This window comes from Haemorhous mexicanus, chromosome 6, assembly GCF_027477595.1.
Source record: "Haemorhous mexicanus isolate bHaeMex1 chromosome 6, bHaeMex1.pri, whole genome shotgun sequence".
NCBI lineage: Eukaryota > Metazoa > Chordata > Aves > Passeriformes > Fringillidae > Haemorhous > Haemorhous mexicanus.
Genome location: NC_082346.1, coordinates 2,376,311 through 2,399,655, shown reverse-complemented (window position 1 = coordinate 2,399,655; position 23,345 = coordinate 2,376,311). Strand labels below are relative to the sequence as shown.

The window sequence follows — 23,345 nt, the reverse complement described above, 5'->3', positions numbered from 1 at the left end:
CCCCCTGCTCCGCACGCCGTCTCCACCTCGCTCACACACACACACTCACACACGCGCGCTCTGCCTCTCGCTCTCCCTTTACCCGTAGGTGAACCGATAGCCGCCGAATGAGGACGAAAAGTTAAGAGGTTAAACCAATATGAACCATCGTTGCTCGTAGCGGTGCCGTATCCAGAGCAGAGCATTATCCAGCGAGCATCCCCAAAGGAATGGAGTCGGTAAAACAAAGGATTTTGACTCCCGGCAAGGAGGGACTGAAGAATTTTGCTGGAAAATCGCTTGGTCAACTCTACAGGTAAGACCGATATCTCTTACGGGTTCTACTCGCCAGAAAAATTTGGAGGCTTTTCGTAAGCGCCCGTTGCTGCAGGAGGTGGAATGCTTTGAGCTTAGCGGTGGCAGGGCTGGGAGCTGTTCTGATTCTGCTGGATATAATCTAGAGCCTGGAAACTAGTGCTGAAGCTGCTCAATATGGCACCCTCGTAACTTCCCTATCTGACTCGTAGATGGTGTCAGTAAAGATGCAGCAAAAGATTACCCCACCTTTCTTCCACAAAAACAGGATCCCATCTTGAAATCCTAATCAGGAGAGAGCAGCAACCTGTATTTTTTTGTTCCATCTTAATTTCCCAACGCACTCGCAGGATCTTGCCCCCTGTCCTTAACAAATATATTTTTAAAAATATTTCTGGTTTTGATTAGTCTTGTCCTTTGTGAAATTCGTCCTCAGATGAAGGTAAACATGGAGATGTATAAATAATTGATATCCGAACGATTTTTTTTTCTCCTGAAGCTGAAACATATAGAGGAATGTCTTTAATTATTTATCCACCCGCCTTTAGCAGCATCTGCTTGTCATATAAATTATATACAGCTGCAATTGCCAACTCAAAAACATCACTCCTGTATATTTATTTGTGTAAAGAACAAACATTTCCATCGTCGTCGAGCCCTGTGCACAGACAAATAAACCTAGATTCTTGCACACCTATGAAGTGCATGCACTAAAGTTCACACACCGTTCTCCATCCAATCTGGTGACTTTAGTGATCGCCACAGTGTTTGAGAATAGCCTGTGAAATTCCAACGATTTTCGATTGTTCCGTCGGCCAGAAATTACCCCGAAATATTCGGTTTGGCTTGGGCTGTTCTGTTAGTTTGGTTTGGGTTGAGGTTGTTCGTTTGGATTTTTTGTTTTGTTTTGTTTTAGTTTGGGTTTTTTTTTATGTTTGTTTGGTTTTTTGGTTTGTTTTTGCTTGGTTTTTTTATTTTCCCCGAATTGCAGCTATAAGGTAACTGCGGATTTGTCTGCCCAGGGTAGGTCACGTAAAAATCTTTTTTCCATACCTATGCGGCAGTGCTGGGCACAGACACCAGGCTGTTTCACAGCATGAGTCACAACTCCTGCTGCCATTTTAAGGGAAGGGGACATATCAGTGAAGTGATCTAGACAAAATTAAGGCTTCCATTTTCATAGGAAGTGTACCATTAAGAAAAGCCAAAAGCAAAATTAAAGCCATCGACAATGCAATCAATTTCCTACGGTTTTTGGTCATATTTGAGTCACTTTCAATAGCTGAAATTTAATAATAATAAAAAATTATAATCCAGAATAACTGCTTAAAATATAATTTAGGAAATACGCCGGTTTTTTTCGTTCTTAAAAACTCTACAACATTTAAATAAAACTATTATTTCTGCGACTTGTAGAGATGATAGTGAATAATTCACACAGTGAATAATGGAGAAACGGTGTTTGTATTTTCCAGCAAAACCCCGTTTGAATTCACACCTCGACTAACAAACGCGTGATTTGACAATCTTTTTCACCTCACGGCAATTAAGTACTTTGTTTACTTTTCTTAGAATCTAAACCATTTTCTTGCCTCTTACACATTGATTTCCAGTCTATTTCCGAAGACAAGACGCCCATTCAGGGAGAAAACACTCCTACCCTTTATCCACACGAACGAATTTTGAACGCAAACCCACGGTAGTTTATTTTATTCACAATTTTAACACATTTCTTAATGCCGCGATCTTTAAGCGTGGAAATAAAACGCCAAGAAAAGAAAAATCGGGAGAATTTCAGCGGAGTAGTTTTTGGGGAAAACCCCTGTATTTTCTCCCGAACACGGATAACCTTTTAAGCCTTATTCTGCCAATCGTTACTGCCCTATCAGCCGGATGAGTTAACCTGAAAGAGATGCTCCTCCGAGTGAGAAAACACTTCTACACCGAGTTGGGAGGCAGCTGTTGTAGAGTCCAGAGTGTCGGCAAGTGGTCACGTATTTGCTCCTCGAGACGACAAAATTGGTTAGCTTTTCTGGTTATTAAATATCTCAGTGATTTCAGAAGAAGGTTTAGGGATTCAGTACGGGACACCTGCTCTATAAACCTGATTTTTCTTGCTACCGACGCTGCATTTAAAAAGATTAAAAAAAAAAAAAAATCTGAATGTTCTAAATCACCTTCCGTGGTATTTTTCAGCTGATTGGGAATGGCTGCGAACAACCATTTCCCTTCAGATTCCTTCAGGTTGCTCTCTAGGAGACACAATTTCCCAGTAAAACCGAGGGCAAGGCGGTGATGCTTAAAGCTGCTCGGGGATGGTTAAACCTGCTGGGCGCTCACACGCTCCCAGAGTGAGCACGGAGATCTTGGGGGAAGCCTTTCTCCGGGGATGGCTGGTGTTCCCTTTCCCTGCATGTGACAGCCATTTTGCAAATCTAAAATAAATAGCAATATCGCCCTCTCCTCCTCGCTCCTCCCTCCCGTCTTTCTCTCTTGACATTTCTTTTGTTCGCAGACCTGAAGCGAGGTGCGCTTCACCAAGATCACCCCCTCGGTGTGCTTCTAGCACAGCGAGGGGGGGACAAAACCTCCGGGAGGCAATAAAAAACCTCCAGGAGGCAAGAAAACCTCCTTTTTTTTCTGTGTCTGTGCCCCTGGCTGCCCAACATGGCGCCTCTGCAGTGGTTACAGATGATGTCTTCTTGGTGCGCCCTACATATTCCAGCAGAAGTCTTTAATGATAGATGAGCAATTCCCAGCTAGAGCTCCTCCCTGGGCTGCTGCGGAGGGAGCTGGGGATGACTAATCGAGACTCCCACAGGTCATTGCTAAAGAACAGTTGAAGGTGAATGGGAAGCGAGGAATAAATCCTCAAATCCATCTCCGAGCCAAAGGAGAGAGGGGAACGGTGAATTTTAAGCCTCCGGCTCCCCGAAATTGTTGTGCCTTCAGGCGGCCAGGCCTTGACTTTCCCTTCTTGTGTCGGGCAGAGTCCTAGAGAAGAGGCAGAAGCCCGGGGACACCATCGAGCTGACCGAAGATGGGAAGCCCATGGAAGTGCCCGAAAAGAAAGCCCCGTTGTGCGACTGTACCTGCTTCGGGCTGCCCCGGAGGTACATCATTGCCATCATGAGCGGACTGGGATTCTGCATTTCCTTCGGGATCCGGTGTAACTTGGGAGTGGCCATCGTGGATATGGTCAATAACAGCACCATACACCGAGGAGGAAAAATTATAAAAGAGGTGGGAACTTCTCCCTCGTGAATCCCACATCCTCCCCAGTACAACTCGCAGTCAAACACCTCAGCACAGGTGGGACGGGCTCTGGATGGTCCCGCCGCAATTCCCCCACCTGAGCCCGATGCTCCCCGGTCCCTCCCCCTGCCCGGCCCCTCCAAGGACGGAAATCCCGTTCCTGAGGCAGAAACAATTTCTACCGATTATTTCTACTTTTCCATTTCACTTCCTCGCCCCAGTTTGCGGTATTATTGTGCGGACAATTCGCCCCCCTCCGTGTCTTTCCCACGCAGCCTTGAAAAACCCAGATATCTCCTAAAATAAACCTAGGGGATGGGAGAAGGAGGGCATCGAATAAGGGGCTGTTAGCGGCTGCACCTCGTCCTGAAGGAGGCGGGGAGGTTTTGCAGGAATGTCTGACAACACCTTTTGTCGAATTGGCTTTGACAAAAGGCGTTAAACGACCAGAGCCGTTTAAAAGCGACTTAATGAGTGGTGAGAAAGCTGCGGCAAACACAGATGAGTCTTAAACGCCCAAATCGCTCAGGGCTGGCAGCCCGCACGGGCAGGAGGTGAGTGCGGGCTGTGCCTGCGAGCCCGCGGGGTCTGCGCTGCCCTGCCCGGCTCTGCCCGGCCCCGAGCGGCTCGGGGCTCACGGGCCCCTCCGGTGTCCCCTCCGGTGTCCCCTCCGGTGTCCCCTCCGGGTCCCGGGCAGTGCTGGTTCCATCGCTGTCCTGGGTTTTTTCTGTGGATCTGGCGGGCGTTTGCCGTGGGGGGCTGGGAGCCCTCGGAGGGCGCAGCGGCTGAAAGCTCCTCAGGGGCACAATTACAGCTTCCTCTTGTCTGTCTCTCCTTCTGTCCCGCTGCCTCGCCTTGGAAGAAAGCGAAGTTTAATTGGGATCCTGAAACGGTTGGCATGATCCACGGCTCTTTTTTCTGGGGGTACATCATCACGCAGATCCCCGGAGGGTACATCTCATCCCGGCTGGCAGCGAACAGGTAACAGCACCTGGGGCCAGGGGCTGGGCCCGCACCCCCGACTTAACCCCTGCCAAGGCTCGGCTTAGGGAGGGAAGGACCTAAGCCTGCCCTAAGGGATCCGGGAGCTCCGCTGTGGTGGTGTAATGCTTCACATTTCAGCAATATTGCTCAGTGCTCCTTCCAGCACCCCCCCGGCCTTGCGGGGCAGAGCTCCTGTTGGTTTCCTTTTCCTTTAGGCAGTCACTTAAGGAGGTTGTGGCAACGATATTCAAACAACATCCATTCAGAGGCAAATTCAAAGAGTCATTATTTCATCAAAGCTCTGAGAGGTTTTATTTTTTTTTTTTCCTCTCACTGAATTAAAGAATTTTGTGATTTTTGTTTTAATGAAAAGGAAAACCGTCAGCGGGATTTTTTAAATTAAAGCTTAAATGAATTTAGAATGGTCGAAAAACATGCTTCAATGAGACTTCCACAATGAAAAGAAAGTGCAGATGGTCCGGGGACTTAAGGACTCGTTTCTATGGTGTCCGGCATTTTTTCAAGCACCCAGGGTGCGATTCTACCTGTTAATTAGATCCACTGAGTATTCGAGACACACGAGGCTTTCACATCCCCGCTTAATGCCACAGGCTCATGGTTTGCAGAAGCAGCAGAGGTCCTAGTGCCACTCTTCAAACCAGCACGGCACTGAGTGCAAATGGATGCTAGGCTCAGCCAGGTACAGCTTTAGCTCTTCTCAGGAGTGGGCAGCATGAAAGGTCGGCTGGAAGGGCAGAGAGGCTCATGAACAGGAGGGTTTGTGTGTGCTTGAGACTGAGAGGAAGGAGAGAGTGGGGCCAAAGCAAAAAAAGGCTCTCCTAAATAAATAAATATAAATAAATAAATAGCTTTTAGACAGATCTACAGTAGAAAGGAGTATTTGCAAACAGAGAGGTGCTCTGTAACTGAGGAAGCACTGATATCCTACCCTTAAAAACAAATAAATCAAAACATATAATTTTTAAGCTGGGGTGTCCATTGTCTTTCTGTGTACAGGAAAATGGTTCAGAAATCTAAAAGACTTTTTCAGATAGCCATTAACAGACATTTAAAGGGTAATTTACCTTTTCTTCCTGCTTTAATAATTTTTGCATCCTTACACAGTCTGTAACTCCTCAGGATTAATTGGAGTTTTGGTCGAGTAAAGGCTGCAGAATCTGACCCAAAGAATCAAAAGCTGTCTTCATTCACCCAAACAAGATCAGCAAAGCCATTTGAAGCAATTCAGAAGTAAAGGGATGCAACTGCAGAGATTTGCAAGACAATGGCAGGGACACCGCCAGGAAAAGTCAGTAGTAGAAGCACACAAGTTGCCATATGCAATCAGATTTTTCTCTTCTTCACAAACGTTTCCATGTATGACAATAACTGAGGAGGACTCCAGTTAAGGCAGGGGTAGTGTGTGAAGTTAGATGTTATTGCTGTGGAAGCACTCCAGGACTCAGGTGTGCTGTGTCATTCCCGGGCATCTCACTGCCCAGGTATCCTGGGGGGAGCCCAGCTCACCTGGGGTGTCTGCCCCACCTGGTGTGATGAAACACCTTCTCTTCTTTTTGTGTTCTCCACAACCAAGCCAGTGTCTGTCACTGGACTAGTGATGTTTTTCAGTGTTTATGAGCCTCTCAAAGATGCAGACACCACGAGGACACTGCTGATACTTGCTGTGGTCTTCACATCTCATCAGTCATTTGGGGAGTATGCAGAAATGCTGATAAACCTGTGGGTACCAAAGGATGCAGGCAATCAGATGAAATATCAACTTTTGGTTGACTGAATTCTGTTCAATAGATGACACTGGAGGGCAAGGTAACATCAGAGCCCTCTGAAAAGGAGCCTCAGTGAGAGGGATCTTGAGCCATGTGGGACTAGAAACAATCACAGGCTTCCAGCATGATGCTCTACTAAAGTAATTCACATTCATCCCAGAATGTGTATTTTTCTTTATTTAAGCCAATGATGTTGACCTTGGATTTTTGTGGGTAATTTGGACACATTCATGTCAGTGTGGGTGTTGAAAAATTAGAGATTGCTTTAGAGATCTTTAATTGCTACAGAAAATGGCTTATGTGTGCTTGAGACTGAGAGGAAGGAGAGAGTGTGGCTGAAGAAAAAAATGGTCACCTCAGGATAAATAACTTTCAGACAGACCTACAGTAGAAACAGTATACAGTAGTAGTATGGGTGAGAAAAATTAGAGATTGCTTCAGAGATCTTTAATTGCCTCAAAAATGACAGCATAAAGTGATGCCCTGTGAAATAAACAGCCAGAACTGTATATTCAGGATACATGTCTATAAAAAGATTATTAGGAGGTGATCTGATTGTAAGTATGCATCCTAATTCCTCTGGAAAAATTGCTTGGTGTAAGTGTATGCTTCAGTCCTCTGGAAAGAGATGACAAAAATCAGCAACTGACACCTATACAAATGAAAAAAAGCTTGAATAGGGACAATAATGGCTGCCCACCACTGGCCCAGCCAGAGAAATGATGTTGTAGTCTTTCTCATTGGGTTTTAAATTCCTATAATGGAAGTTGTGTTTTAGCTATTGTGAAATGTTTGCAGTGGAGGGATAATTAAGCAAAATATAAGGGATAAGCAAGTGTTAGGGGCTGTTGCCATAGTGAATTTTAGGCTGCATGGTCCCATAAGTAAGCACATGTTTTGTTTATAATCTAGAAATTTAATAAATTGAAATCATATTCCCTCTTTCACATTCATGCTATTGCAGCTGTCTGCATAAACTACCTGCTGTGCTGTCACACACACATGGAAAGGTGTCAGACTGTACTCAGATAATTTAAATATCATTAAATTTCATTCACATGTGTGTATGGGAGATAATTTAAATATCAAGATAATTTAAGATAATTTAAATATCCTTATATTTTAAACTTCTGATACACCCTTTAAATATCCTTTATGCTGGAAATCTGTAACAAACCCCTTGCCCTACCACAAGCAGTCCTAAAATGCTGTGGCAGCATTTCCTCACTGATTTCTTAAGTGAACTGTTTAAACATTTACTGTAAATCAGGAAAGATTCTTTGAAATTCAGGGCATTGTTAGACTATGCAATAGAGAATCAATTCCCAATGCAGTTACATATTTAAAACAGAAATACCAGGTTTGACTGAATGTGCCAAGCAGTTTTTCAAAAGTAAATCTGCAATAATCACAGGCTGGTTTTTATACAATGAAGCTGAGTAACCATTTTAGCTCATTTGTGCACACTCAAACATTAGAACCTTCTGACCCAGAGAGACCCAAAGGGCAGAGTAGAATGCCAGTTTTTTAAAAATTAAAATCCCCTGTGGTAATGACATATATTTCCTATTATCTGTCAAAGCTCAAATCCTGGCAGTGCTCACATTAAAAAATGTAACTACATGACTGTACTACATTTCTCTGCAATGTAATTATCTCTCATCTGTGCTGAGCTCTCAATCATTGTCATTCTATTATGAAGGAAATTATACAAATTAATGTTTCGCTTCAAATTAATCTTTGTTTCTCAAGTGCCATTCTTCTTGTTATTAAAGGCTCAGTCCTTCTTCCCAGCAAGTAATCTGATAGGGTTATTTGTGTGGATAAAATGAATGGTATTTCAGACAACTGTCAGTGCATCCTGTCCCAGAGCTCCACAGATTTTCACTGAAACTGTCATTAGCACGTCAGTGAAATCACAATCTCTGACTCTGCCTTAATTACAACAAGCATAAAAATTCAAGGTAAAGGATTGGTTTAGAAATACAAATGGAAAGATGTCCAGAAGTCCTCCTCTTTGCATTTCCCTATTGCAAAAAGAGAAATTGTCCCATTCTTTTAGAACATTGCCTGCTTTCTGATTTGCAAACAATGATTAATTCACAGCACGAGCAGGGGATTAGTGGATAATTAAACCAGTGCCAACTTGTGAACTTCTGAGCACTTGGGCTGACCTTGCCCTGCCAGGGGAACCCCCCAGAGCTGCACTTGCCAACCCCACTGCTCCCATTCAGCCCCAAAGCCAGCAGGCTGAGCAGGTCTCTGCTCCCTGGCACTGCTGTGGGTCTCATCTGCTCCCAGGCAGAGAAGCCAATATTGCACAGAACCCCCAGGATGATTCTGTCACCCTGCTGCACTGCAGACTCCTTTGAGTCCCAGTCCTCCCAGCAAGGGGACTGGGGGAACTGGTGCTGCTGCTCCCTCTGCCATATGGTTCAGGGTCCTTCCATTTTTCTGTCAGGAATGATGAAGCTGTTTTCACCATTTAATGATGCAACGAGGGATTTAGGTGGGAGGGGGGGGGGTTTGCTGGATAAAAGGGGGCCTCAGATGTGTGACAAAAATTAATAATGTATCCAAGCCCTTATTATACTGGATTAGATGGCAGGAGGTCAGCTCTTCCATATTAATGCTTCATGAAGGGCTCATAATAGGATTTAGTGTGGGGAGCACAGAGACACATCCCCCTCCTCCCATACACACATGTGAATGAAAATAACCTGCTCTATCTTGATTTAAGGAAGCCAAATAAAGCTGCTATACTATGGCTTCTGGCCACAGGCTGTTGTTAAAGAGGCTCAGATTGAAGCAATTCTGCTATGGGGCATGCTCAGCCAAGGAGTGCTGCTTGGGAAGAGGTGTTCCTCTCTAATGGCAGAGGTGGATCATTGTCTCTGGTGGTTTGGGTGGCTGAGTTCACCTACCTCTCCAATACTCATGGCACAACCCCAGTTTTGTGCTGTTTTATGCAAATCAAAGACCCAGTTCAGAATAAAACACTGCATTCTGTCTGTCATTTAGGAAAACTTCAATTGCCAGGATGAGCATTTCACAGGGAGATGTTCACAGCAGAGGGGTCAACAGAGTCATCAGGAAAGAGCCTGCACTGGACATAAGTCAGAATGGCTGTCTGTGCCACAGGACAGCCAAACAGTGTCTCCCCAGGATGGCTTCAGTTCTGCTAAGTTAATTTGAAATCTAAACATGGGTAAAAGTCATCCCAAGCAGGGTTATTATCACTGAAGAGGTATCAGGACAGCCAGAGGTGATACAGAGACTCCACCATCAGGAGGCATGAAAAGGCACTTTATTATTAGAAATCTGCAGTTTTATAGAAACTGTGGTGGATTTGAGACCTGACTGGAATCTTCTCTCACACTATTGGTGAGCTGTGGATAGATAGCACACTCTGCAGAATGATATCTACCAGCAACACTTACAGAAAGAGAGATACTCACTGCTTTTAAATTCTCTCTCTGAGCTTTCTCACAGCTTCCCAGGAGAATCCTGGCACAGCTGTGTCTCTGTTCACAGGAAGTGTGATGGCCACAGGGTTCTCAGAGTGATTACCGACTGAAAAAGACAACTAGACTAAGAGAAATATTATCAGGAGTATTTAGGTTACAAAGGAAGTGAACAAGTGAGAGGATAGGTTTATAATTTTTAAAAAATCAATCCAGGTAGTGTGAGTCTTCCAAAGGAGTGGCTCCTCACAGCTTGCAGTCAAGGAGATGAATACAAAGGACAGCTGAAAATTCATGTGGAACAGCTGAAGAAAAAAAAAAAAAGAAAAAAAATCCCACTATTATCAAGCAAAAATTATCTTTTCAGAGTCACTCAGAGCACAGTTCATGTTTGCCCACACTGGAAGCACCATCATTAATTCTGCTTAACTTTTAGCTTTCAAGGCCCCTCCTGCTAGATTCTGGTAGGCTAAAGTGTTATTTTCTCTGGTACTGAGAAGCAGCTGTATAACACAGCATTGGCAAATGAGGAATTTTGGAACTAGTTAAATACAGGAGGGAATTAATCCTCAGGACACAAAATGCAGAGAAACAAATTTATCCTTGACTGTTTTTTTCAGGACTAAATCTAAAATTTTCCAAATTTGTTGAGATATAACTACTGGAGTAGGGTTATGTTTGAAATTTGAGCTTATTTTTTAAAATCTTTCCTCCATTGATGAGGAGGAAGGAATGTAAAAAATAAGCTCAAATTATCTGTATAAAATCCACTACACAGTTTTCATAAAATTACCAGATACCTTCAGAAAATCCTAGAATGGTTTGGGTTGGAAGAGACTTTAAAGATCCCCCAATTCCAACCCCCATATCAGGACACCCCTTTCAGAACCAGCTGGTAAAAAACTTATTATTTATTAGGATTATATCAGATATGCCAATGCTGCCAAAAAACTTCACCTCCAGTTCTCTTCTAGTCCTGAGTTTCCACAAATCCTTACTGCATAAACAGTGGTAACTAATAAATAAAAAACAGCAAGAACGAGAACAAGAGTAATAGTAGTAGTAGTAGTAATAATAATAATAATATAAAATAAATATAATATAATAAATATAATAAATATAATAAAATAAACATATTATAATAACTATAATGATATGATACTATATGGTATAATATGGTATAATATAATATAATATAATATAGTATAATATAATATAATATAATATAATATAATATAATATAATATAATATAATATAATATAATATAATATAATATAATATAATATAATATAATATAATATAATATAATATAATATAATATAATATAATATAATATAATATAATATAATATAATATATAATGTACAGAAACATAAATATAAATATAAAGATACATAAAAATAAAAATAACAAATGAATGAATGAATAAATAAATAAAACTGTCTCTGAAACAAACCCCAGGGATGCTCCTGAGCTTTAACTGCACACACTCTGTGCAACAGGTATCCTTAATCACTTCTATTGGCTTTGTTGCTTCAGTCCAAAACAATTTCTACACTGGGTTTGTTGCACTAAAATGTTATTTAGGTTGGTTGCATACAAACACTGATGTCACTGTCATTTTGCTGTGAAGGAATCTGCCCTGCCTCTGAGCAGTCCTGGCACAATCAGCTGGGACATGTGCCCCATAAATCAGAAAACACTCCAAAAAGCAGCACAGATATCCAGCTTTTGAGTGCAGTTATCCTCCAGAAAACACTTTCAAATTAAACCTACAGATGATTGCTGTGACAAGGCTGTTCTGTATCTGTAAATCAGCAGAGGCAGATGAAGAACAGCCTGCTGGTGAGGTGGTTTAAATGAGACAGTCCTGGTCTGAAACATTATTTAGCAGATTCCATATTTAAAGAGGAAGCTGTCCCAAAGCTGATGAGCTAGAAGGAATGAGTCAGAGCTTTATCTAGACATATACAGGTATAATGAGGTGTAAAAGAAAACTGCAGGTTGGGAGATTCCCCAGCTGAATTCAGACAGGAAAGAGAGAGGATTGGGAGGGTGAGCAGATGAATGAAGGAAAAAAGCAGGGCAAGGTCTAGAGGACCTGATTTGCTTAGTGATGCAAAAGAAAGAAAATAGGATTGAGGCTGTGCAAACTGAAGAGATTAAAACCATTAAAATGAAACAACATGGGTAGAAGACAAATGCTGGGTATATATCTTATATATATATATGTGTGTGTCTTCTCTATATAGAAGATATATACTGGGAATATGAAATAAAAAGTTGGAAAAGAAAAACCACTGAGTAGGCCAAATGCTTGTAACTTCTCAGATGGAAACTGATCTGTTGCTGAAAGGACAATGTAATGCACTTGCTGCTAAGAACAACCATTTGTATTTAATGACCCTTCTACATTTAGCATCCCCTCCAGTGATGCTGCCATCCAGCAGTGCCCAAGTTTTTATAAAATGCACATTGACACATCAAAGAGCAGGTCTGGGAGCAAGCAATGGAAGGCACAGCCTGAAAACTGTGGGTTTGGTAAGAGTCAGTGGCAGCAGTGGGGTTTGAGGAAGGCAGAAATGTGAAGGACTTCTTCCTCTGGCTTGCTGATACACCTGGATTTAATCTTTGCATGGCATTTCAGTCAGTGCTTGATCCAGCCCCTGGAATCCTCTGTTTTGCTAAAAGTCTCATGAATCTTTTGGGATTTTTTAATCTTCCAACCTGGCAGATCAAACTCTAGGAAATTCAGGTCATCAAAATGCCCATGTTCTGTATCAAAGTCTTAGAAGGCCCTCATCACACCTGATGCAGGTAGAGATAGGCTTTGTCAGGAGGGAAATGTGCCAGTTAAGCCTTGAAATTTCTTTGTATTGAAAGAAAAATCTAAGTTAAGGAGAGGGTCACAAGCTCTCACTGCCAGCAACATTCACAGAAGAAAAGATTCTGAAGAGCTGCTGCAAGCCCACAGACATTCCAGTTAGGTCCTGTCTTGCTTCTTCCTAGACATTGTGTTTTACTGGAAAAAAGTGTTTTACTGGGAAAAATGCAGCATTTAATAGAGCACTGAGCCTTGCAGTTCTTCTCAGGCAAAATATTGTTTGGATTGTGTGAAAACACAACATAACCATGACTACGTGGTGCTGCTGCCCATTGCAGGTGTGTCACAGGTGAAAGTAGGTAAAATCAAAGTAAAAGTCTTTCTTCAGCATATTTCTGGTGATTTCTGTGAGGAAATTGGCAAACCAGCTCACCAACCTGAATACAAATAAATTTCATTTCTTTTATGATGGCAGGATTTTTTAATCTAATCTTTAAAGGAGGTTGGGAAAACCTCAGAAGAAAGCTTGTGTTTTCAATCCTCTCTATTTTCCACCCTATTTGCCCAACAAATTTACCTGATGAATTTGTAGCTCTGACCAGGAAAATGTTTTATCACTGTTTACAAATCAAGCATTTGATCAATCCACATCCTTCATCCAATGGAAATAATATCCTCTAGAATATGAGCAATATTCATGGGAAATTGTCAAAGCAGAGGTTTTTCACAAAAGACCATGGGTTACATTTCCCAGAGGTTCCTGTTCACAGTCAGAATAAACCAATTTGAAATATTTTGAATTTAATTCATTGTAGTGGTGCAAAATGCTTTCACACACATCCCCACACACCCACCCACACCCTACAATTCCCTAGAAAACTAAAAAACAATCAAACTTCCCTATTCAGTAGATAGATCTTCCATGACAAGATGATCAGTGGCACTTTGGAGGGAAAAACTGTTCAGTTACAGTCCTGAATTAATTTTCAGTTAATTTTCTATGGAAGCCATTGAATACTTTCTATATTTTGTACTTTTCAGTGTAAATCTGTTTAAATACATGCAATGGTGTTTTGTAGTCTTAAGTGACCAAGACTTACTGTTCTTTAATTATTTTGAATTTTAATGAAATTGTGTTAGTAGTTCACTGCTAGAGCATATATTTACACGTCTTCAAACTACAGCATTTTCTCATTTAAAAAAAATGTTTAAAAATTAACTTTAAATATACAGAGTGACTTTTCAACCTTTTTTAAAGGAAAAATTTAATTAAGGTACTTCATATGCTTTAGAAAAGACTCATTCAAATTCTACAAGTTTCATTTTCTCAAGGTGACTTTGCTTATTCAGAGAACAGAGACATCAATAACTGTGGAACTTATCAAATACATTAAAAATTGACATAAATAAAAATACAGGAGGCTCAGATGAGGAATTGATTGCACCACATACCCACCTAAAGGGGTTGGATGAATCTTTTGCAGCAATTTCCAGTCCCTGGGGTAGCAGGATGCCTCTGGTGAGGACTTTCAGCTGTCCTGTGTGTAACTGGATATGCCATCCATCTGTGGCACTCAGCACCTGCAGTGCTCTGTGCCCAGCTCCCTTCTGCAGCTGCCTCTGCTCCCAGCTGTGTAACAACATCTGTCCCCCTGCAGAATGCTCATGGAATGGGAATCTCCTGACAAGGGGGGATGGCAACAGTGCTGCTGCACAGATGCAGAGATTAGAAATCTATAAATACTCTTCTTTTTCTTCTGTTTAAAAGAGAAAAATGAGCCAAACGCCTTGGAACCCAAACAGATTCATTCCCCTTGCAACCTCATTCCAAGCACTTCTCCTGAGCTGTCAAATTTCCTTTCTCTTCTCCCATCCCAAATGTCTCTCATTCAAATACAATTTTGCTGTTATTACTCCTTATATTGCAGGAGGATTAAGTCACAGTTCATGACCTTTGAGGCCAGTGTCAGCAAAAACCCTGAAGATCAGTCACAGATTCTGATTTTTGGGGCTGAGTCTACTCAGTCTAGAAATAGAAATAGAAATAGATAAACACAGCATAATTTTTTGTTTCAGGACTGCTTCTGGTCACTTTTGAGGACCAGAATTTTTTGGGGTTTTCCTCCTCTCCTTGATGTACTACTGCTGTATTTATTGTCTTCTCCTGTATGTGTTTATTTTCCTCCAGATGTAGTTGCACAGTTGCTAATTTTGAGTCAGAAAGGAATTTTTTTGTGAGGCTAGGGGCTGCTGGAGACATTTTAATCCCATCCTCATGCAAGGACCAAGAATTATGGCAGTGCCACTGGTCTCACCTGCTCTATCTCTGTGCTGCAATTCCCTTTTCCCAGAGCTTACCTCCAATCTGCTGAAGCTCCTACTCTGTGCCATGGCATTAAAGCCTTTTCCAGAATGAAATGGATTTTCAGGGATACCTCAGAATGCACGTGCAGCCCCATGGGTTTCCAAGGCTGAACCTGCAGCAAGGCTGGGCTCACCCCAGAGCCCAGCTGTGCAAGCACAGCTGGAGAGAGGCACCAAGGGCACAGCAGCAAAACTGCAGTGGGGTGTGGAGGGGAAGGAGCACTCCTAAACCAGCTGGAAACTGTGTTTTCATGTGTCTCATGCCTGAGGATGAGCATTAACCACCAGTGCTACAGCAATGGAACCACACACACATTGAATTTGCCATGAGAGCATCAGAAATCTGAGCTTTCCAACCCATTGCTGGAGTTGGCCTTGTAGAAAAATTGAGCAAGGTGCAGAAATTAGACATAAAGGATCATAAATCACTAGCTTAATAGACAGAAAAAAATGTAAGCGAAAATAAAAAAAAAAAAAGGATTGCACAATTTCACAATTTGAGGGTTTGATGTGTGAGTCAGCAAAATAGTTTTGAAATGCCCTAGGAACAATCAGAATGTTCCATTTCCCAACTAAATATATTCAAATGTGAGCTGCCTTCAAATATATTTTGATTGACTGTAGCTCAAAATAATTTTTATTTGATCTAAATAATAATAAATATATTTAAGTGAGATATTAAAAGCAATAAACCAGGAAGGTTTTACAAAAAAACAGCATTATATCACAATATTTTGTTAGGTAGAATTTAGTATTTATGGAAATAAACCTAAGAAGATTAAAGAGCCCAAAGGAGAAATGCCTATGATATTTATGATTGTGTGCTGAGAGATACAAAGCAAATATAGGAAGATTTATCTGCTCTTGATGAAGAGTTATAGAGGAAATGGACTCACTAGAATAGCCAGGCCTGACATCACTTTTAATAGGGACTCACAGAAAGTATAAAATAGCCATTTCTTGCAAGAACCATAATTTAACTCCAACTTATTCTGCTTTTAAATCCTTAGAATTTGGGGGAGAGAGAGGAAATCATTCTTATAAAGCACAGTTCAGAGAGAGAATTGGCTCACGAGTGATGCTGCAGGATTATTTCATCATCTACACCCTGGTGTAACTGAATATTCACCAGTGCTGTGTGTCTAAACACAAGGTCTGAATCTGGAAGAAGCAATTCTCTGATCATTCCTCCAGTCCCAGCTTCCTTTGTCCTCCAGAAGGAGCAGAACCAAGGAAAAGCTTCTCAGTAATCATGAGAGCAGAGGCAGTTCTGGGAAACAGCTTTCAGCTGGGTGCAGGCAGAAGCTGATTGCAGCCACAGGATTAAAAAACTCGAGGGAATTTCCTTGAAGGAACATTCACCTACTGCAACAATTCTGTAAATCTCATCCTTGTGGAGAGATGGCATTTTTTAATATTCTATCTTCACAGGATTCTACCAGGACAGGACACCACTGGAGTTTGTGTGAGCACCAGGAGGTTTGAAATTGTGAGGAAATGAAGTGCATGTAGTTTTGGAGTAGCAGCTTAAAGAAATCAAGAGTAGAAGACAATTTAGATCAAAACAGTCCTCACAGTGCAGCACAATCAGTCCCAGCAAATGTATTGAACGTGGTGACAAGCAAAGCCAGAAATGTGCTGTGCAGACAGCTGAATGTTGTTTAACTTGAGCAGGAGATCAAATGAGGAGAGGAGATTTGGGGCTCTAGAGCAAAGATTCCTCACCAAGCCCTTTAATATGGGTCAGATAAGAGTGGCACGAGCTCAGCTGGCCATCTGAAGATTTTGTGATTCTAAACACAGAGTGTGGAATTTTGTGACTTTGAGGAGGGTTTTCACCCTGCATCTTTAGCCCAAGGTCTGTTTCTCCATGACTTCTGGCACTGTAGCAGTTTCTGAGGAACACAAGTGGAGGTCAGAGGTTGCTGTCAAATCAGTTCCACATCAGATACTGTGATGTCATGTGTCATCAGATTTATATTTGCATTATGTAGCTGTAGACACAAAAAAAGACACAGTAATGCTGGGGAAAAGGTTTCCTCTTACCAGAGGTGGATATTATTTGAATCAAATAAAAATTCAGTCAAATCAGTGGAATTGAACATGAATCACCACTTCATGCATTTATTTAGACTTTGTAATGTGCTTTAGTTCAAATTAGGGGGCTGTGGAATCAAAATGAGAATTTTGTAGTGAGTGGTCTCTGAAAAAACAGCAGTAAGGATTATCTGGTTTCTACAGATGTATGTTTCCAGATTGATTATCCCTTGTCTCTAAGAAAGCCCCAGCTCTAAAATTCTTCCCCATGCTTTTGGCCTGTATGAAAGTGAGTTCTGTTTGGCTTTATAAGGAGCAAGTGTATGGTGTCACTTCCTTACAATTAAAGCACATAGGAAACTCTTTTACTGACCATCTCACTCCCTTTGGAGATAAACTCTAATTTTGTTTCTAGAGGGTGGAGAATTCAATCAGATTTGGTTGAAATTAGTGTGAAAATTAAAGTGGGTGTTTCTAGGAAAATTATTATGATTAAATTAAATATATATGATTAAATAAGACATGTTTCCTTAGTTAATGATGCTAAATAGATGAACACATCCATGTTAGGTGTGGGTCTCACCAGACAGATTATTACACTGGGTGGAACAGACACTTTCCAGTGCAGTCAGTCTATTCCCCATATCAAGAACAGTATAATATCTATTCTGTGATATATTTCCTTAGTTAATGATGCTAAACAGATGAACACATCCATGTTTGGTGTGGGTTTCACCAGACAGATTATTACACTGGATGGAAGCAGACATTTTCCAGTGCAGTCAGTCTATTCCCCATATAAAGAAAATTATAATATCTATTCCTGTGATATATTTCCTTAATTAATGATGCTAAGTAGATGAACACATCCATGTTTGGTGTGGGTCTCACCAGACAGATTGTTACACTGGATGGAAGCAGACACATTTCCAGTGCAGTCAGTCTATTCCCCATATAAAGAACAGTATAATATCTATTCCTGTGATATATTTCCTTAGTTAATGATGCTAAATAGATGAACACATCCATGTTTGGTGTGGGTCTCACCAGACAGATTATTACACTGGGTGGAACAGACACTTTCCAGTGCAGTCAGTCTATTCCCCATATAAAGAACATTATAATATCTATTCCTGTGATATATTTCTTTAGTTAATGATGCTTAACAGATGAACACATCCATGTTTGGTGTGGGTTTCTCCAGGCAGATTATTACACAGACACTTTTCCAGTGCAGTCAGTCTATTCCCCATATAAAGAACAGTATAATATCTATTCCTGTGATATATTTCTTTAGTTAATGATGCCAAATAGATGAACACATCCATGTTTGGTGTGGGTTTCACCAGACAGATTATTACACTGGATGGAACAGACACTTTTCCAGTGCAGTCAGTCTATTCCCCATATCAAGAACAGAATAATATCTATTCTGTGATATATTTCCTTAGTTAATGATGCTAAATAGATGAACACATCCATGTTTGGTGTGGGTCTCACCAGACAGATTATTACACTGGATGGAAACAGACACTTTCCAGTGCAGTCAGTCTGTTCCCCATATAAAGAACAGAATACTATCTATACCTGTGATTGCATAAGATATATTTCCTTAGTTAATGATGCTAAGTAGATGAACACATCCATGTTTGGTGTGGGTCTCACCAGACAGATTATTACACTGGATGGAACAGACATTTTCCAGTGCAGTCAGTCTATTCCCCATATCAAGAACAGAATAATATCTATTCCTGTGATATATTTCCTTAGTTAATGATGCCAAATAGATGAACACATCCATGTTTGGTCTGGGTCTTCCCAGACAAATTATTACACTGGGTGGAACAGACACTTTCCAGTGCAGTCAGTCTATTCCCCATATCAAGAACAGTATAATATCTATTCCTGTGATATATTTCCTTAATTAATGATGCTAAGTAGATGAACACATCCATGTTTGGTGTGGGTCTCACCAGACAGATTATTACACTGGATGGAAGCAGACACTTTTCCAGTGCAGTCAGTCTATTCCCCATATAAAGAACAGTATAATATCTATTCCTGTGATATATTTCCTTAATTAATGATGCCAAATAGATGAACACATCCATGTTTGGTGTGGGTTTCACCAGACAGATTGTTACACTGGATGGAAGCAGACACATTTCCAGTGCAGTCAGACTATTCCCCATATCAAGAACATTATAATGTCTATTCCTGTGATATATTTCCTTAATTAATGATGCTAAGTAGATGAACACATCCATGTTTGGTGTGGGTCTCACCAGACAGATTATTACACTGGATGGAACAGACACTTTTCCAGTGCAGTCAGTCTATTCCCCATATCAAGAACAGTATAATATCTATTCTGTGATATATTTCCTTAGTTAATGATGCCAAATAGATGAACACATCCATGTTTGGTGTGGGTTTCACCAGACAGATTGTTACACTGGATGGAAGCAGACACTTTCCAGTGCAGTCAGTCTATTCCCCATATCAAGAACAGAATAATATCTATTCTGTGATATATTTCCTTAGTTAATGATGCCAAACAGATGAACACATCCATGTTAGGTGTGGGTCTCACCAGACAGATTATTACACTGGATGGAAGCAGACACTTTCCAGTGCAGTCAGTCTATTCCCCATATAAAGAACAGAATAATATCTATACCTGTGATTGCATAAGACATGTTTCCTTCGTTAATGATGCTAAACAGATGAACACATCCATGTTAGGTGTGGGTTTCACCAGGCAGATTATTACACAGACACTTTTCCAGTGCAGTCAGTCTATTCCCCATATAAAGAACATTATAATATCTATTCCTGTGATATATTTCTTTAGTTAATGATGCTAAACAGATGAACACATCCATGTTAGGTGTGGGTCTCACCAGACAGATTATTACACTGGATGGAACAGACACTTTCCAGTGCAGTCAGACTATTCCCCATATCAAGAACACATGCAGGGAACACCTACATTGATAGATGAGCATATGCAGAACAAATCAGTTGGGAGAGCACAGCAGTCACTCACTTTGCCCTTTTTGCCACCTTTGCAGAGTGTTTGGTGCTGCTATCCTGCTGACATCTTCCCTCAACATGCTGATCCCATCTGCAGCCAGGGTGCACTATGGATGTGTCATCTTCGTCAGGATCCTGCAGGGCCTTGTGGAGGTATGGAAAATGCAAAACTAGTCAATGCCATGGGGTTTGGTAGCCTTTAGCTAGCAACTGTAGCTCTGGAAGGAGGATAGAAATGCTTTTAAATCTATTACTGATGTTGAGGAGAAAGGATTTCAATGTATGAATTATTGCTGTTTGATTTTCCTTCAGCTGTAAAGTGTCATGGCAAAAGGAGATCTGCATTTAGCACTGATGTTTCACTGAACTCCTACACTGCATGAGGCTTATGCTGGTGTAATTCTCAGCAGTTACTTGTTGGTCAGCATCACAGAATAAATATTTAACAAAAACATAAGGTTGTATCTTAAGTCCTGACCATGCCATGTTTTTATTGGAATGAATAAGAGATTTGCCATAATTTAATAGAGGAAAAAAATAATTGAGCCCTTTCCCTTTCCCTTTCCTTTCCCTTTCCCTTTCCCTTTCCCTTTCCCTTTCCCTTTCCCTTTCCCTTTCCCTTTCCCTCTCCTTTCCCTCTCCCTCTCCCTCTCCCTCTCCTCTCCCTCTCCCTCTCCTCTCCCTCTCCCTCTCCTCTCCTCTCCTCTCCTCTCCTCTCCTCTCCTCTCCTCTCCTCTCCTCTCCTCTCCCTCTCCTCTCCTCTCCTCTCCTCTCCTCTCCTCTCCTCCTCTCCTCTCCTCTCCTCTCCTCTCCTCTCCTCTCCTCTCCTCTCCTCTCCTCTCCTCTCCTCTCCTCTCCTCTCCTCTCCTCTCCTCTCCTCTCCTCTCCTCTCCTCTCCTCTCCTCTCCTCTCCTCTCCTCTCCTCTCCTCTCCTCTCCTCTCCTCTCCCTCCCCTCTCCTCCCCTCCCCTCCCCCTCCCTCCCCTCCCCTCCCCTCCCCTCCCCTCCCCTCCCCTCCCCTCCCCTCCCCTCCCCTCCCCTCCCCTCCCCTCCCCTCCCCTCCCCCTCCCCTCCCCTCCCCTCCCCTCCCCCTCCCCTCCCCTCCCCCCCTCCCCTCCCCTCCCCTCCTTTCCTTTCCTTTCCTTTCCTTTCCTTTCCTTTCCTTTCCTTTCCTTTCCTTTCCTTTCCTTTCCTTTCCTTTCCTTTCCTTTCCTTTCCTTTCCTTTCCTTTCCTTTCCTTTCCTTTCCTTTCCTTTCCTTTCCTTTCCTTTCCTTTCCTTTCCTTTCCTTTCCTTTCCTTTCCTTTCCTTTCCTTTCCTTTCCTTTCCTTTCCTTTCCTTTCCTTTCCTTTCCTTTCCTTTCCTTTCCTTTCCTTTCCTTTCCTTTCCTTTCCTTTCCTTTCCTTTCCTTTCCTTTCCTTTCCTTTCCTCCTTTTTCCTCTCCTTTTTACTTTCCTTTTCCTTTTCCTTTTCCTTTTCCTTTTCCTTTTCCTTTTCCTTTTCCTTTTCCTTTTCCTTTTCCTTTTCCTTTTCCTTTCCTTTTTTCCTTTCCTTTTTTTCCTTTTCCTTCTTCTTTTCCCTTTCCTTTTCCTTTTCCCTTTCCCTTTCCTTTCACCTTTATACAGGTTTTTTTATATAACACATATATGGTGTATATGCATATACCACAATTTTGGATCACAAATCTGTGTACATTTGTACATGTTAGTCAGGAATTACTGTACATTTCGTATAACATCCTTGAAAATTTCAACGCTGCATGTTTCATTTTTCTATTGCTAAGTTAAAGGCTGGTTTTGAAGAGAGACCTAAAAGGTAGCTGGTTTAAAACCAAGTCAAATAATATCATTTAAATACTTACTTTATATGCTCAAGTAGGTTCATTAAAGACAGAGTGAAAAACTTCTCTTAGGAGCATACTTCTAAGTGGGTATAGATCTTATTTTCTAGTTTTAGAGCAGTGTCACTTTAAACAGTATTTCCTAAATTTTGCTTTAAATGCTAGGTAAAAAAAATAAGGGTTGGATAAATGGGTCCTGCATTAGAAAGACTTGAGAGAATCTGTGCTGTCATCCTTCCTTTGACTCTGGTTCTTGTGCACTAACACTCTTCAATTATTTGGAATTCTTTCCTGGAAGGGGGAGGGGGAGCAAAAGGAAACATGTTTTATATCTGTTTCACACTGTCTCTTTAATGATTTGAGAAGGAAACAGGTTTTATATTTGTTTCATACAGTCTGATTAATGATTTGAGAAGGAAACATGTTTTATATTTGTTTCATACAGTCTGTTTAATGATTTGAGAAGGAAACATGTTTCATATCTGTTTCATGCAGTCTCTCTAATGATTTGAAAAGGAAACAGGTTTTATATTTGTTTCATACAGTCTGTTTAATTATTTGAGAAGGAAACATGTTTTATATCTGTTTCATACTGTCTCTCTAATGATTTGAAAAGGAAACATGTTTCATATCTGTTTCATGCAGTTTCTTTAATGATTTGAGAAGGAAACATGTTTCATATCTGTTTCATGCAGTCTCTCTAATGATTTGAGAAGGAAACGTTTTATATTTGTTTCACACTGTCTCTTTAATGATTTGAGAAGGAAACATGTTTCATATCTGTTTCATACAGTCATTTTAATTATTTGAGATGGAAACATGTTTTATATCTGTTTCATACTGTCTCTTTAATGATTTGAGAAGGAAACATGTTTTATATCTGTTTCATACTGTCTCTCTAATGATTTGAGAAGGAAACATGTTTTATATTTGTTTCATGCAGTCTCTCTAATGATTTGAGAAGGAAACATGTTTTATATCTGTTTCATACTGTCTCTCTTAATGATTTGAGAAGGAAACGTTTCATATCTGTTTCATGCAGTGTCTTTAATGATTTGAAAAGGAAACATGTTTTATATCTGTTCCATGCAGTCTCTCTAATGATTTGAGAAGGAAACATGTTTTATATCTGTTCCATGCAGTCTCTCTAATGATTTGAAGGGATTCACAAAACCCAGCCTGAGTAGATATTGGCGTTTTTCAGTGGCTGTGCTCAGATTTTGCTGTAAGGCTGCAGAGCATTCTCAACCTCTTGTTTATAGCAATTAAAGACAGAAGCTCATGCAAAGACAATTAACTGAGTGACTGACCAGCTTTAGCTAACCTGTGGCACCCCCTTCCCCAGGGGGTCACCTACCCTGCCTGCCATGGCATTTGGAGCAAGTGGGCCCCCCCACTAGAGAGAAGTAGGTTAGCAACCACTTCCTTTTGTGGTGAGTAGCCCTGCATTTTTCTCTTCCTT

The 23,345-nt window shown here is 41.2% G+C and overlaps 1 protein-coding gene across 2 annotated transcripts in view; it reads left to right on the top strand.

Annotated features, from left to right (window-relative positions):
* Positions 1-203: 203 nt before the first annotated feature.
* SLC17A6 (solute carrier family 17 member 6) overlaps positions 204-23,345 on the top strand; it is a 31,227-nt gene continuing 8,085 nt past the window's right edge. The window contains exons 1-6 of one of the 2 annotated variants that reach the window (XM_059848153.1): positions 210-295; positions 371-373; positions 3,285-3,537; positions 4,412-4,530; positions 20,084-20,198; positions 23,229-23,316. In XM_059848153.1, coding sequence (XP_059704136.1) covers positions 210-295; positions 371-373; positions 3,285-3,537; positions 4,412-4,530; positions 20,084-20,198; positions 23,229-23,316 — 664 coding nt within the window. Of the gene's footprint in view, positions 296-370; positions 374-3,284; positions 3,538-4,411; positions 4,531-20,083; positions 20,199-23,228; positions 23,317-23,345 lie in introns of both variants that reach the window. The other variant, XM_059848155.1, reaches the window with a different exon arrangement.